Source organism: Agelaius tricolor, unplaced genomic scaffold (assembly GCF_023055355.1).
Source record: "Agelaius tricolor isolate 1412-34295 unplaced genomic scaffold, bAgeTri1.0.p SCAF_1, whole genome shotgun sequence".
Lineage (NCBI taxonomy): Eukaryota > Metazoa > Chordata > Aves > Passeriformes > Icteridae > Agelaius > Agelaius tricolor.
In genome coordinates this window covers 109,587,628-109,603,383 of record NW_027269261.1, presented here as the reverse complement: position 1 = coordinate 109,603,383, position 15,756 = coordinate 109,587,628, and the positions used below count along the sequence as shown (strand labels likewise).

The 15,756-nt window shown below is 42.8% G+C and overlaps 1 protein-coding gene and 1 long non-coding RNA gene across 5 annotated transcripts; one reads left to right on the top strand and one right to left on the bottom strand.

Moving 5' to 3' along the window:
• Positions 1 to 635: 635 nt before the first annotated feature.
• On the bottom strand, positions 636 to 3,845 carry LOC139593474 (uncharacterized). The gene is made up of 3 exons (XR_011680320.1): positions 3,757 to 3,845; positions 3,467 to 3,560; positions 636 to 1,450 (listed from the first exon to the last, which is right to left on the bottom strand). It is a non-coding gene; the product is annotated as an uncharacterized lncRNA (long non-coding RNA).
• A 3,773-nt stretch (positions 3,846 to 7,618) lies between these two features.
• ENPP4 (ectonucleotide pyrophosphatase/phosphodiesterase 4) lies at positions 7,619 to 15,558 on the top strand. 4 transcript variants are annotated; one of them, XM_071447151.1, is made up of 4 exons: positions 7,619 to 7,803; positions 9,486 to 10,350; positions 11,289 to 11,459; positions 13,709 to 15,558. In XM_071447151.1, exons 2-4 carry the CDS (start codon positions 9,528 to 9,530, stop codon positions 14,071 to 14,073), a joined length of 1,359 nt encoding a protein of 452 aa, XP_071303252.1. In that variant the 5' UTR covers positions 7,619 to 7,803; positions 9,486 to 9,527; the 3' UTR covers positions 14,074 to 15,558. The 4 variants fall into 4 exon arrangements, with proteins under 4 accessions (XP_071303252.1, XP_071303241.1, XP_071303236.1 ...); XM_071447140.1 differs by having other exon boundaries at positions 7,619 to 7,824; XM_071447135.1 differs by having other exon boundaries at positions 7,619 to 7,953.
• The last annotated feature ends 198 nt before the right edge of the window (positions 15,559 to 15,756 follow it).

Below are 15,756 nucleotides of genomic sequence, written 5' to 3'. Positions count from 1 at the left end.
CACAGTGTAGGACAGCAGGTGCAGCCTGCCTGGGATTTATGACTGTAGTTAACTGCCATTACCCTTATATTAAGAAGTTTAGAGTAATAATAATAGTTAAATATCAAAAGCAAAGCAATATTTCATCATATTTAAACATAGGGCTCCTAGATAAGCAGAAAAGTGCCAAGATCATGGTCACAAACAAGTTTAATCACTGTGATTGTGCAGTACAAATATGCAGGTAAGTATCAGAGATCAATGAGATCTCTCAGTTCTCGAGGGCATTTCTGGCCTGCTGCAACTCAAGGACTGCAAGGATACATTACTCATTACCAAGGCCAAATTTCAACTCTTACTACCCCCTCATTCCTGCCTGGCACAAGTGGTCCATCACCAAACAGGACAAAGCACATCTCTTTAAATTAGCTGTATGTAACTCAGCCACAATTCCTCACTAAATCCTGGAAATCCTAACTCAGAGATTCTGAAATGGGTGCTGTGTAATCTGTCTTGCAAACTTCTAACACTCAAGACCAAGGCTAATGATAAGACCGATTTAAAATCATGAACTTAAATTACTGAAGTTCCAGAAACTTCACAAAAGCAATAAAACAGCAGGTAAGTTTTATAAATTCAACTTCTTTTAGGACTACTTTTCACTTCTAACACTTGGATTTCTTCATATTTTGTAGAAAGACAAATGTATTTCTGCCTGGGTCTGTTCAGCTTGCTCTCAGCATGACTTTGATCAGCAACTCCCACTGATCTTCAACCCCTTCTTACAGAGTGCTTGCAGGATTAAACTCCTGGGATCATAAAAACTCTCTCCTTAATAACTCACCTTTGAGTTATTAAGGAGAGTTTGAGGGGAAAAAAAGAACACAGAAATATGCACGACACAAAACAAAGAACAAAGTCCAGTTGTAGTCCAGTCCGTGACATTTTTTTTTTCCCTCCACGAAGACATTTGCAGGATGCAGCAGCACCTGCTGGAGGGTTTAAAATATCAGAAGTAAAACAAGGAGTAAGAGCATAAGGTGAGTATTATTTAAAAATAAATACAGTTCATGTGGGTTTCTTTATTGTGAGTTATCCAAGTTCTTCTTTCCTCTGCCACCCTCCAAGAGCAACGAAAGTGATCATTAAGTGTCCAGTGAAATGGGAATTCTCTCCTGCACAGAAGTGAGAGGGAAGAGGTTGTATGAGGCAGGAGAGCAAAAAAAAAGTCTCAGCACAACTAAAGCCCTCTGAGTAACAGTCCCACCCTAAAGCCATGAGAATGCAAGATTACAAAACAGAGATCACCAATCTGATCCATTCCCTAAATTCCTCTGCTCCCAAATCTAGAAGGTGTTGAGTTAATGTGGAAGTTAGTAACACAATACTTTCTGCTGCTAATTCTGTAATCCAAGTTGTGTCACTGATCATCTTGACCCACGTGAGCCACTGGTAATCCTGGTCACCAGCTCTGCAGAAACACAAAAACCACAAGCAGTAAAGTTCATAAAAGGACAAAGAACATGAGCAATAGAACTCCTCACTTTCAAGAGAAGCTTGGTTTTTACTTTATGACTGAATTTCTGATTTTACTTCAACTTTATTCTTTTTAAAGGAAGACATACCAGAATCAACAAGTCCAGTTAGCATACTTAGACACAAGTTAAAATTTTGTTAGTGTTCAGCACCTGGAATAAGCAAATCACTGATTCTTTCTACAGTCCAGTGGACACCAATGAGCACCTCAAAGTACATCATAGAAAATGATGGAAATAATTACATCAAAAGGAGATGAAGATGGTCTTTAATACAGTCCAGTTATCAGAGCTCCCCAAAATAGATTTGTCTGTTTAGACAGCAAGGCTGATATTTAACTACATTTAGAAGCCCACAAATGGACATCAAAACTGAGCCTAGGAACCCAGATCACTGCCTAGTTCACTCTGCAGAGACACACTGAGCTCAGTTCAGCAGCCCAAACACACAGAGACATTTGCTGGTATTTAAGTTGTTTGCTTAGAGCAACTTGATTTATCTGAAGGATAAGGGCAATGACACACTCTGACTGTTGAAGCTACTACTGAAACTTCAGCAGTTTACCCTGAAACGCCAACAGAAATCAGCTCCTCCACCTTGCACTTATTTTAAAAATGACAAGCAGAAGACTGACTGACTTGTAAAGAAATTCCTGCATTGCTAGAGTCAGTTATCCCTCTCCTCCAGAGTAGAAGAGAAGGGTGGAAAGAACAAAGAGTGACAAGAATATCAGATCCCTAAAGAGAGCACCTCACATATTCTCAGAGATTAAGAATCAGAGGCAAAACCTCACATTACACTATTTAGTACAGATTCTGAAGACTTCTACCTGGGTACACCTTTATTGAAGCAATAAATTGCACATATTCTAGACATTCCATAATATTGTAAACTTCAACTCATCCATCAGTGCCACAAGTAGCTTCAGTGGTTCCCTGTTTAGAAATAGCAACCTGCTTTTACAGGAATTTCTCTGGTCATTTCCAGTTGGATATTCCTCTAGTTTTAATGGTTTAATAAAAGAGTCCTTCAGTTTCATTTTTCTCAATGAAGATACTTGCACAATTTAAGCAAAGAGCCTGTAAATCATTCCTCATAACCTGAAGAAATTAAGGCCCTTCAGTTGCTTGCTCTAAAGTATCTTTTTCCAGACAAAGACATGCAAAAAAAATCTTGAACAGTTAAAACACTCAGAGTTCTTGGAAACAGCTGAACTTGAAACTGAATGATGGTAAACAAAGTTTACTGTCCCTCAGTTTCTGAGGGATCTTAGCATCCCAGAGGATCAGACCCTTCATTTGCACTTAAGCGCACTCAATGCAAAATCATGAAGGTTCCTGGCCATTCAGGATGTTGGTTTTACAAAAAACAAAAAACAAAAAAATCCAAACCCTCACAAAAAAAAAAAAACCAAAAAAAACACCAACCAACGAAAATAAAACCAAAAAACCAAGTTTTTTCCTTCATAAATATTCAAAATTTTCAAAGCTTTGCGACATGTAGTTCAAGGACATCATCAAAACTACACTGTGGGCTCTAGGAGACAGACTGGTCATGGTTTACAGACATACTACAAGGGACTTGCAATAAATTCATACCACTTTGTTTTCACTCCTGGCTGCACTCAATACCTGGAGGAAATCAACCACAAACTCCTGCACCATTTCCAGCCTCAGCTTTTGGCAGCACCTCATCTCTACACAGTTCATCAACAGTAATCCTCTATCCACTGCCAATCTTGCACTAAACAGCACGAGGACAAGACTTTATCCCACTATTTGTTCCTTTATCTGTACTCTATTTGTACTGCAGTAAGAAAAACAAACACACCAAAGAATTATTTCAGAAGACAGTGGTTTGGAAAATGTTCAGGATGACACATTTTACACAGGAGTCAGCACATCCTTGAAGCAGGCATCCAGAAATCCATCTGTTGTTCTGCTGAACTGACCTGGATTCTGCAGTCTTGAGGGGCTGGTTCAGGAATCCAGGACCCCACTGTAGTAGTGGTGATTCACATTCACCCAGATTTCCTTGCCTGCTGGCTGCATAAAAGGCATATTTAAAGCCAACACACCCATAAATTTCACTCTGCATATGACAGACATTTCTCCACTTAGAACCAGACAAACAATAGAAAATCACTTTGCACAGGACACTTAATTCTCATGTTATCAACAGCTTTTAGTTGTTAAAAATACCAGGAGTCATTGTCAACATACATTTGAAAAACTGCTTTACCTGCTGCAGCACCTAATTGTTCCCAATTTTGATGTTTCAAAGCCCTTTATTTTTGGTATTCTACAGTTCATTTTGTAAAACTTTACTTGATTTGGTCTTTAAGTCCATGTTTAGAAATTGCATTGGAATACCTAAGAGCCTAAGAAATACCAACATTTTATCTGCCTAACTGCTCCAAGAAAAACATTTTTGTTTGCCTTTAAAATCTGGCATAATTTCAACAGCCTTGTTTATCTCTGAAACTAAGTACCCTTGAAAAGCTCAGCAACCCAGCTTCAAGCCTGTTTGCAGGGGAGGCTCTGGTAACTGAAATAAAGAAGGCAGAGACACTACAGTCCTCTGTATCACCCTGTCATACAGCCTTAGGGATCTCCTTCCACAAATTTTGAGAAACAGAAAGGTTAAGAGCCCTTTTTCTTTATAGCCTCCATACACAAGCAATACTTTGGATTAAATGGGCACTAAAAGCTTAAGGTCTAATAAAGTTTAACAGCTGTTACTTACCCAGCTCTTTTTATGGTTTCATGAAACGTCTGGTTTTTTTTCATCTCAATTTTATAAAGATGCATCAAAACACAGTAAATTACAAGTTAAATGACAGATTAAAAAAACTACTGAGCAAAAATGGAAAAATGGTGACAGAGGTCTCCATCACATGGATAAAATTGAGAATAAAACTGGAAATACAGGAAATAGTTCTTGTTCAGGAAAATATGCAATACAGGGCAGGGACATTTTCCACTATGCCCATGTTGCTCCAAGCCCCTTCTAACCTGACCTTGAACACTTCCAGGGATGGGGCACCCCCAGCTTCTCTGGACAACCTGTGCCAGGGCCTCACCACCCTCACAGGGAAGACTTTTTTTCCTGATATCCAATCTAAACTTGCTCTCTTTCAGTTTGAAGCCATTTCCCCTTGTCTTGTCACTCCACGGTCTTGTAAAAAGTCCCTCTCCATCTTTCTTGTAGGCACCCTTCAGGTGATAGAAGCCAGAGTTAGGTCACCCCTAAGCCTTCTCTTCTCCAGGTTAAACAATCCAAATTAAATTAGTCCAAGTTTAACCCCAAATTTAATTAATCCATATAAATTCAGTTGCCTCACCTCTACAACACTGCCAACTAGAGGGCATGGTTTCTCATCTAAGCGTTGTACTAAACCTAGCAACCCCTGAGAATATTTTGAGGTTGCCTGCTCTTTTCTTCTGGCATTGACCAATGTTTTTTGAGCTGCAAATGCTCAATTGTACTCCAGCACTAAATCTGGACAGCTCTGGCAGCATCCAGTGCTTAGAACTGCAGCCTCTAAAGGCAAACATGGGCTAAAATACAACAGAGAAATCAAGGCGAAGAAAGGCAAACATCTCAGTAGTGCTCAGTTTTACTCCTCTTAATGTCAGTATACATGTAACTCAGCCATTTCTTGTAGGCAAACACTGTAAATGGAACCAAGAGCTGAATTAAACACATTAGACAGATATTGGCCAGACCAGCTCAGAGTTCAGAGCTGCTGTGGTGTGCTGCCTGTATGATGTGTCAAACTGGGCACAACACATTAGGCTGGGCTTCTGAATAAGTGAACACTGCAAATGGTTTTCAAAGCATGTGGGCAAGGGTAAACAAGAGATTACTCACACCTTTCAGGACTGAATAGCTGAGTGAGTATGCTACAAAAGTAGGCTGGCAAAAGAGCCTCAGTGCTTAAAAGTTGCCTGCATCTGCACATAAAGTTTTTAACAAGAACTCAATTGTAACTTAATGAAATTGGTCAAAATATTGCACCTTGTCTGTTATACATTCCCTGGAGCTCTAGTTCACTCTGTGTAAAAAATATTTTTAAGGCAATACAACAAAGTCATTTATAAAGGACGTATCCCTCCTCCACATGATCAGCTGCCATGTGCATATTCACAAAGCTGAATTTGTGTAATCAAAAAGAGACTCAGAGGAAAAAAAAACCCAGAAGGACTTTGACTTGAACTTGACACATAACCCCTGAGTAGCTGGAGATGTTTTTTTCCCCTCTTTTACAGGCCTGTGTTTTGCCACGCCTGCTACATTCCATAAATCAAGGTGAATCAGGGGTGTGTCGCTTTATTCAGCCTATTGTACCACATTTTAGAGCCACTCCACAGCTGGCACACACAGGTAGCAAAACCTGCTTAACTCATACATATGTGAAAGCCATTAGGAAGAAACAAGCTGAAATCTACACTGCAGAATAAACATCTAGCAGGGTATACAGAATGAAATTTAGATCCACTTCAATCAGTTATGAAGCTATAAGCATATCTTTTTATCAGTTTTTAGGATGAAATTTTAAATAGTGATGATTTGTGCTCTGTGCTAGCAAAGGATGCTTCATTCCTCTGTTTACATAGAGCTGGTCTCATCGTTTGTCAGCCCCAGTAACTTAACAGGTTTTGCAGAATTACTAATCCCTTCTCATAATAAAAAGGAAAACCATGGGAATGTAAACTATTTGCCTTAATTTATGTAGCAAACTTACACCAGGACCCAAAACAAATCTCAACTCATTGTAGTACACTCTGCTGCAGTGGCACTCAGAGTACATTCAGCAACACCTGACTATTTCCTGCCTGTATTCTGAGTTTTAGGGTAAACAAATTTTTTTTTTTTTCCCCACAAGAGACCACAAAAGGCAATGTGCGTGAAAGAATATGAACATCCAATTTACAGAGCTGTGTGACCAAAAGGGAGACGGAGTCATGGAGGAGTCATGGTGACAAGCAGCACGGCCTCGAAAAGGTGACAGCCTGGGGCTGCCGGGCACCTGCAAAGGAGGCAGGAGGCAAATTATGGGCGTGCTGGGAAAACACCGGGACACTCCCAAGGACGTGTCCCATCGCAGCCTCACCTCACGGTGCTCTTCTACAGCAATGGGAAGCGCAGCAAACAGCCCCAAAGTGAGCTGCATCCCGCGCCGGGGGTACAACACATCCCTGACAAACCCCTGAGCTCTCTGGAAACACCACGTTGCTCTGCTTGGGAGGGTTCACGCCACAGCCCCCATGGCTCCCCTCAGCTCTGCCCCTTCATCCCGGTGGGTGGCAGCAGGAGCAGGGCAGTGACTGTCCCCTGTGCTGGGCACTGCCGAGGTCACCTCCAGGGCTGTGCCCAGTTCTGGGCCCCTCAGTTCAGGACATTGAGGGGCTGGAGCGTGTGCAGGGAAGGGAACGGAGCTGGGGAAGGCTCTGGAGCACAGGTCTGAGGAGGAGCAGCTGAGGGAGCTGGGAAAGGGGCTCAGCCTGGAGAAAAGGAGGCTCAGGGGGATATTCTGGCTCTGCACAACTCCTGACAGGAGGGGGCAGCCAGGTGGGGGTCGGGCTCTGCTCCAAGGGAACAGGCACAGGACGGTCATAGTCTCAAGCTGCACCACGGGAGGTTTTTAGTTGGACCTTAAGAATAATTTAGAATAATTTCTTCACAAAAAGGGTACTCCAACAGTTAGACATTAGAATGGGCTGCCGGGGCAAGCGGTGGAGTCACTGTCCCTGGAGGTGTTCAAGGAAAGACTGGACGCGGCACTGAGAGACATGGTCTAGTTGACAAAGTGGTCGTCGGCCATAGGTTGAGGTCGACAATCTCAGAGCTCTTTTCCATCTAATTGACTCTGTGACACTTCAGTCACAGAAATTCCCCACTGCTCCGCTAGCGCGCGTGCTTCGCCCCCACAGCCCTCACAACCCCTCTCACTTCCCGCTCCCCCCCCCCCGCCGTTCATCCCAGCGCCACGCCCCCCACACCGCAGCCAATCGGATCTCCCGCCAGCGGGCCCTCAGCCAATCACAGCGGGCGGAGGCCGCGCTCACCGACGGGCTCCCGCGCCCCCCCTCAAGGCCCGTCAGTTGCCGGTTGGGGCTGCGCGGGCGGCGGGTGCGCAGGCGCTGAACCCCCGTCCCCGCTGCCCCCGGTCACCTCCGGTGCCGCCCGCGCGTCCCGGCCCGAGCAGAGCCGGAGCTCTGCGGGACCTCACGGCGGGGCCCCGGCGGGGACCGGGGTGTCCCGCGGCGGGAGGCTCTGGGGACGGTGAGCCTGGTCCGAGTGCGGGTGAGGGACAGGCGCGGGGGAAACCGACCCGGAGCGCCCGGTTGGTCGGCGGTGCCGCGTGTGCGCGCTTTGCAGGCGGAATAACCTCCGTTCTGACCCAGCCGAGCTACTCCAAAACCTGGTCGGGAGGTCTGGGAGCAGGTGGACTGGTGTTGGTGGTATTTCACAGCTGGCTTGCTTTGCTGGGTTTGCCTGGGGCAGAGTTAATTTTTGGTTAGAACGTGCCACTCGTGTATAAAAACAGCAGTGCTGAGACTCTGCGGAGCATTTCCAAGGGAACGCCGCGGGTTTGCCTCTTACTGCGCTGTGGAAAACTCTGGTTCTGCTTTCTAAAGCACCTGACAACATCGAAGGGGTGATCTCGCCGCTGCGTTGCGCTTCCCATTTCTTTTCTCCTTTTTCTTCTTTAAAAGGCGTGTGTTCTCCAAGTCCTCGGTGCTAAGAGCTGCCTTAGTGCTGTTTTTTGACAATCCTTGTAACTTTTGTATCTTCTGCAGACAATTTAACTGTTGGAGACCGGGGCAGGGGGTGGCTTCCCGTGCTTGGAATTCCCGTCACTGCTAAAGCTACAGCTAACATTAAAGCTCTTTACGCCTTTAAAATAACCCTGCTGTTTTAAGGAGCTTGCGGGAAGGATTGATGTTAAAAATGTTGGGAAGGCAGCTGCTGTGCCTCCTAGAATCACAGTTTGTCTGCACATAAAGGAAGATAAAGGATAAAAGAAATAGAAAGGGAAAAATTGCTGGAATGGGGCTCTTCTTGAGAAGCAAATAAACTGCCTAACAACATTGCAGAAGGTTTTGTGAAACCTGGAGCTTCGTTTCCTCTTTTAAAGACAGAGTATCGTTCTGTAGCTTCCTAAACAAAGTGCTTAAGTCACACATAATACATTAAGAGAGGGTCAAAGCTTACAGATTGTACCTGGCACTCATAACCATTAATTCCTTGCTGAGAAATACTTACCTCATAGCTAAGGTTATTAATTTTGGGTTTTTTTATAGAGAGAAAAGTGTGGTGTAAGAAGGACAGGTTTAAATGCTGTTATGGTAGATGTAGAGCAGCTTAGAAGGAAAGGAGAAGTTACTCCTGACAGTTCTGTGTATGGAATGAGCAACGAGTAAATGTGACTGTTGAAAGGCTGAAAAGTCTTCCAGCAACTCTAGAGGGTGGAAACTGTAAGGAAAAGTGAGATGAAAAAGGAAAACTACAATTATAGTAGAAAAAGGCTTCTGACATTAAAAGTGATGTGTAATAAGAATTTAGGGCTGCAGAGGACTCTTAAATGTGGGTCTGGAGCTGTTCAAGTCCTTGTGCCTGTGCTTGAACATGAGGAAAAATACTGATTTTCTGTCTTGGAATGTAGAATTGGAATAGGACACACACAACAATGGAGTAACTGATCAAAAGAAAACAATTCTTCCTTTCATTTAGTCTTCAGTGGAAAAAAATCTCGCTGCACATTTATTTTAATATATGAAAAACTGATAATTTGTGAGAAACCTCCGAAGTCAGTAGGGAAATCCACTGTTGACTCGAGTGGTTGTTTAGACTGGGTGTTTTGAAATTACCCTCTGGAAGGAAGATGTCTATAATGTATAGCTAGCTAAACTGGTCACAGTAGAATTGTTTTGGTTACATCCTTGTCTGTTTAAATTTTTCAGGTGCATCTGATTACCTGCTGGAAGCACTTCAAAGTCTCCACAATGAGCTCGATGTTGATGTTGTTTTTTGCTGGAATCCTACTCTGTTGTGCTCGCTCAGCTGGTGACTCGGTACCCAAGTTGCTCCTCGTGTCCTTTGATGGCTTCAGGGCTGACTACTTGGAAACCTACAAACTTCCTCACCTCCAGGAATTCATTGAGGATGGTGTGCTTGTAAAAGAAGTCAAGAATACTTTCATCACCAAGACCTTCCCAAACCATTACACCATAGTGACAGGTTTATATGAGGAAAGCCACGGCATTGTGGCTAATGACATGTACGATGCTGATGCCAAGAAATATTTTTCACAGTTCAACGATTCAGATCCCTTCTGGTGGAATGATGCAGTTCCAATTTGGGTAACAAACCAACAGCAGGGAAAGGGAGCAAGTGCTGCTGCAATGTGGCCCGGTAGTGATGTAAAAATCAACAACACAACCCCTCATTTCTTTATGAAGTACAACTTCTCTGTGAAGTTTGAGGAGCGAGTGGAGAGAATTGTGGAGTGGCTGAACAGCTCTGACCCAGTGGTCAATTTTGCTGTGCTCTACTGGGAAGAACCAGATGCGAGCGGGCACAAGTACGGCCCAAGCGACACCCAGAACATGCACAGAGTGTTGGAAGAAGTGGATAAACACGTTGGTTTCCTTATGAGCAAGCTGAAGGCATCGGGCCTGTGGGACACTGTAAATGTCATAATAACAAGTGACCATGGAATGGCCTCCTGCTCTGCAGAGAGGCTGATTGTCCTGGACAAATGCCTCGGGCGCAATAACTACACCCTGATAGACAGGACTCCTGTTGCTGCAGTGCTGCCAAGGCAGAGTATGTTTGGGTTTGGTTGTTTTTTAAGGCATATACTGAGAATTAAGTCTTGTTGATCTTGCCTCTAAAAAGTACACAGTATGCTAGGCTGTTCTCATCTTTTGCAAAACCTATGGAGTTCATGTTGCAAAACTTTTGCATAAGGAGTAAGCTAAAGAATGATGGCTTATTTTTATTTGGAAGTTTGTTTTGACAATCAGTGGGACAAGGAGAGTTTTTTGTCAAATTGCTGTGGCTGATAAGGATAACCCTGGTACAGGTGGTTGAGAAAGTAGGTAGGTACTTAGTTTTCCTGCTCTGTTGATGCTCACTTAAGTCTGTGCAGCTGTGATTCACAGTGAGCATGAAATAAACCCATGTTGTTTATTCAGAATAAAAAACGTCATTGTGTAAGTTTCCAAGTAAAAATCTAGTCTCCCAACTTTGATCGTTTTATCACTTCTGTTTTCAGGAGTGAAACCTAAGATTTTGTACCATGAATTCCATTTTTGTGTCTTGGAGTGGTCCCCAGCAGGCATGTCTGAAATCATGACATTGCTGGCCTCTCTGTGGCCAGACTAATGAACAAAGTGATTCCTTCAGTAAAAACAAAACAAAAAAAAAATTACTGCATTGGGTAAAATATTGTCTACTTGAGGGGGTGGTTGCTTTCTCTTGATTTCTCTGCTTGAATTTTGCCCTTCAAGCCCAGATTGTAAGTTGAGTTGTAGGTCCAAACCCACATCTGGGAGGAGTCTGATTTAAAATGAAAGCAAATTTTGAAATTCACCTCAACCGTTGCAGCATTTCGTAAGGGACACCAAAAAGTTCCTTTTCTATGTGTTTTTTAAAAATTATTAATTATTTTGAAGTAATGGATCTTAGGTTTAATGACAGATTAATTGTAATAAACAGGAGTTAATTTCCATCTGTTTCACACGCAATATTTTCCTTGGCAGACAAAGAAGATGTGTATAACTTACTCAAAAATTGCAACAGTCACATGAAGGTTTACCTGAAAGAAGAAATTCCAGACAGATTCCATTATCGCCATCACAAGAGAATCCAGCCCATAATCCTGGTTGCAGATGAAGGCTGGACAATCGTACAGAACGAGTCCCTTTCCAAGTGTAAGTGTGTGTTCCTCTGTGGTTTGTGTGGGTAAACTGCCTTGTTTTACTCCAGCCAGCTGCAGGGTGGTTCTCATTTAGTGAGGGGAGTCCTGACACTGTGCAGGTTTAGGAATAATGCAGCATTTTCTAGAACGTTCTCCGCCTGAGCCTGGAGTGTTTAACAGATGAGGAGGAGATGGGGAACATTCTGTTGGCTGAAACACTTTGACATGTTCAACTTAATAGTCTGAGTTATCTTAGGCAGGTTAGCAGTCTGACTCAAGCTTTCCCTGGAGTGTGGTTTGACTTTTTATTGTAATAAAATACATATGTAGGGGTGCACAAATCAAAGCATGCAACACACAACATTTAATATTACAGTACATGTTCTAGGGAATGAAAATAAATGGCAGGAAATACTAAAAATAGTAGGAACCCAGCAGCATGTTTGAAAGACAAAACTCAACAGGTGTCAGTTCTCAGTGTCTTGCTATGCTGTGCACTTTCTTCCTGCTAGAATGTCAAATTACACACACATATATATGTTTTTTTATGTGTGTGTATATGTAGGTGTATATATTTCCAGGTGTTCCATATGCAGGGTTTTTTTTGGCAGACAACAGGCATGGATAATTTATAGAAAAAATGCAACAGTCACATGAAAGTGTATCTCAAAGAAGAAATTCCAGATAGATTTCCTTCTTTTAATAGTATGAAAATTCAACCTGTAATTCTGGTTGCAGATGAAGGCTCAGAGTGTGTGTGTGTGTATATGTGTGTTCAGAAAGTGATTAGACAGATTCTTGGTAGGAAAATCCATTAATAGAAATTAAATACAAAAGTACCAACTTCTGGGAAGTTTCTGAGCAGCCAACAGCTCAGCCTGGTTCGTAGGGTCAGGGATATCCCTCCTGGATACTTCCCTGTATGACTGCTGTTAGGCACAGGGTGTTGAGTGGTGTGAAATCCTGGTTGCACCCAGTTTAGCTGATTTTACTGTCTGCCCATTGCAGAATTAAGTTCAGGTTTTTTCAGTTATTTGTACAGTACTACTGTTTAATACAGGATGCGTTTATATTTTAATTTCCCCACGGATTTGCTACAATTATCTTCAATTTGGCAACATGTAGCACAGGTGTTCTCTGATCAGAGTTCTCTTTTTCTTGTTTCTGCTTAGATTCAATTTCATGTACTTAAAAATAGTTACTAAGTGAATATTTATAAGGAGCAGCATCATATCAGTTGAAGTAAATCTCTTTTCAAATCAGTTTTATTTGTGAAGGCTTCCCAGAATCAGGCAGGGGAGGTTTTAGCCTAAAAGCCTGTTTAAGGTTGTCTTCATGGACAAAGTGGCAGCCATGAGTCAAAACAAACAAGATGTGGTAACAAACAGAATGGTAGAAAAGATTAAAAAAGGCTAGAGAGGAAGCTCACTGAAGCGGTGAGTGTGACATAATCAGTTGGAATCTGGATGTTTTGCATCAGAAGCTTCGGGGATGCACCCAAGGAAACAGTTCTCAGGGATATCCCTCCACTGTTACTAAGAAATGGACTCAAATGCAGTCACTCAAATACTGTGCTGTGAGAGACTTCTGGCACCTTGGACAGGTTTTTCAGGAATGCTGTTAGGAAATTTGACAATGGCTGCTCTTCAGCTGTTTATAGTCTTCAAAACCTACCAGATGTCCAAGTTCTCCTGACCTTATAGCCACAAAGGTTTTGCTGTGTGCCTGCCAGAGGCACAGTGATCCTTTGTCTTTTGATTTTGACTCTCTGGGTGTCCCTTGAGCTGAAGTACTTTATCTGATAAGCATGAATTGAGGGTATCTCATATGCTCAAACTGAGCACTATCAAGGGAAAGGTGCCTGATTTTTAATAAGTAATTAAAATGTCCACTCTGCAAGGAGAGATGACTTTCCAAAATCTGAAGAGTAAAAACTTTGCATTCTATCTACTGACTCATTGTGGAATGGCAACCTCCTTTTCAACTTTGGCTTGAAGAATGGCAAGGGGAACACTGGAAGTGTTAAGCACTGAAAGGAAAAGAGATTAATAGGAATGAGAACCACGGGGAAAGGCCAGTGTGGGAAAAGACTTGTGGGGTTTGGGAGAAGAGGGAAGAAACTCTGTCTTCCTTGTGCAGTTGATCCAACAGCTGCTTTTCTGTTGAGCATTAACCTTTGGTGAGCACACGTGCTTTGGGTGTGGGGGAGATGGGGAGGGGAGCAGAGGCTGTGACAGTGACTGTGTGCTCTGCCCCCTGCAGTGGGGGACCACGGCTATGACAACGCCCTGCCCAGCATGCACCCGTTCCTGGCCGCGCGCGGTCCGGCCTTCCGGCGCGGCTCCAGCCACGGCAGCCTGGCCAACGTGGACATCTACCCCATGATGTGCCACGTGCTGGGGCTGGCCCCGCGGCCCCACAACGGCACCTTCGCCAACACCAAGTGCCTGCTGGCTGACCAGTGGTGCATCAGCGTGCCCGAGGCCATTGGGATCGTCATCGGGGTTTTCATGGTACTGAGCACTTTCACCTGCATCATCATCATCTCCAAGAACAGAGTGGCTCCCTCCCGGCCCTTTGCCCGGCTCCAGTTACAGAGCGATGATGACGATCCTTTGATTGGATAGCGCGGAGGGAGCCGAGCCTCGCTTCCTGCCTTGGGATTTCAGGAGAACAGTTTCAATTTGCACTGGATGGCATTCTTTGTTTATGCACTTTATCTGTGTAAAATACTGTACAGCCAGACCCTGCTGATTTGTGTGACTAGTGTAATATAAAAATATTTTCACAACCAGACGGTGAACAGGTGGCTTTTTACTGGAAGAGATGCTTAACAAATAAGGATGCTTAGTTTTTCATTCAAGTCTCCGAACACTTTCAGAAGGAGACTCCAGAGTGTGACTAGCCAGAATAGACAAAGTGAATTTTAATATTTGTAAATGATAATTGCTTTTTTGTATTAAATTAATATTTACTACTTTCAGTGTTCTTGCAGCTGTGTTAGAAAGAAAAACTTTATTGAGAGTTAGGAGTTAGTAGTTTTGTTTAGAGAGTATATGCTGATGTGTCCTTAAATTTGGGGAAAGAGAAGATCTGAGACTTCTGTTTCTACCCTAAGTCAGCAGTGTAGTAAGAAATTTCTGAGAAAGAAAATAGAAGTAAGTGATTAAAGAACTGGTGCATATCTCTTGTATTTGAGCAATAAACTATGTGGTTCAGCACTTACAAGCCTGGACACATGGCTCTGGCATTCCTGGATATGTGTCTCTGGATGACTTAGATCCACAGGTCCAGCTGGGATGGCACCACTGCCTTATCTCAAGAAAGTCAGTTTAACCTGGGAGTCAGTTACATCAGCTGTAGTGTAAAATCACTGCTCCTGAACCCTATCAAAAATTTCTCAGGAGTAAATTCTGCTGAAGGTCGTCTTGAGATAAAGGTGGTTCTGCCCTGGGTACCAGCTCATAGTTGTCTCTTGAAGGCTGTTGTGCCAAAAAGCAACAACTGAAAGTTTGATGTGCATGTCATCAAGCAAGGATTTCAAACTTGTATTTTAAACCCAGGAAATTAAGAGGAGGAAGTTAGCAGATCTTAATTTAAAAATAAATTCTCTATAATGCTTGAGGTATAATATTTGAGATGCAAATTCCTGCTGAAGACCAGAGCTAACTGTTCTCTTAATTGAAACTCTTGATTCTTTGCTAATGGTCATCTAGTAACTTGCTATTAAAAATAGTTTGATTGAGAAAGCCTTAAATGATACCTTATCTTTCATTGAGATAAAATTGTTATTGCTAACCCAAAAGAGAACTGCAGTTATCAGGTCCTTGTCCTACAAGTCTGATGGCTTTAAAAAACAAAGTGACAGAGATACCTGGTAGCAATGGGGTTTCTCTTTCACAACTTCAGATTCATTGCAGTTTGGTGTTGGCCACAGCCTTTTAGTGATCCAACAGGGAGGGAGCAAGAACTTTGGAGGGAAGGAGTTACTTTGAACTGCCCACTGGAAAAAATAAACTTGAGTTTTACAAATGTGTGGAAGTTGTAGTAATGTTTGTCTTCCTCTCTAGGGATTCCATTGTACTTGATTAAAAACACAATCTAAAATCTAACCACTTCTGCCTTTTTTTTTTTATATATAACTACTAATTATTACTTACTAATGCTTTACTCTGAATTGATCTGAATTTGGAAGAGTTCAGCTTAATTAGAAAAGGCTCAGGCCCCTTGAAATATCTGTGCTGTTACTGACAGGGCACTGGATTTTAGCCTGTTGATATTCTAGAGCAGTAGCTGGACTGAACACAGAG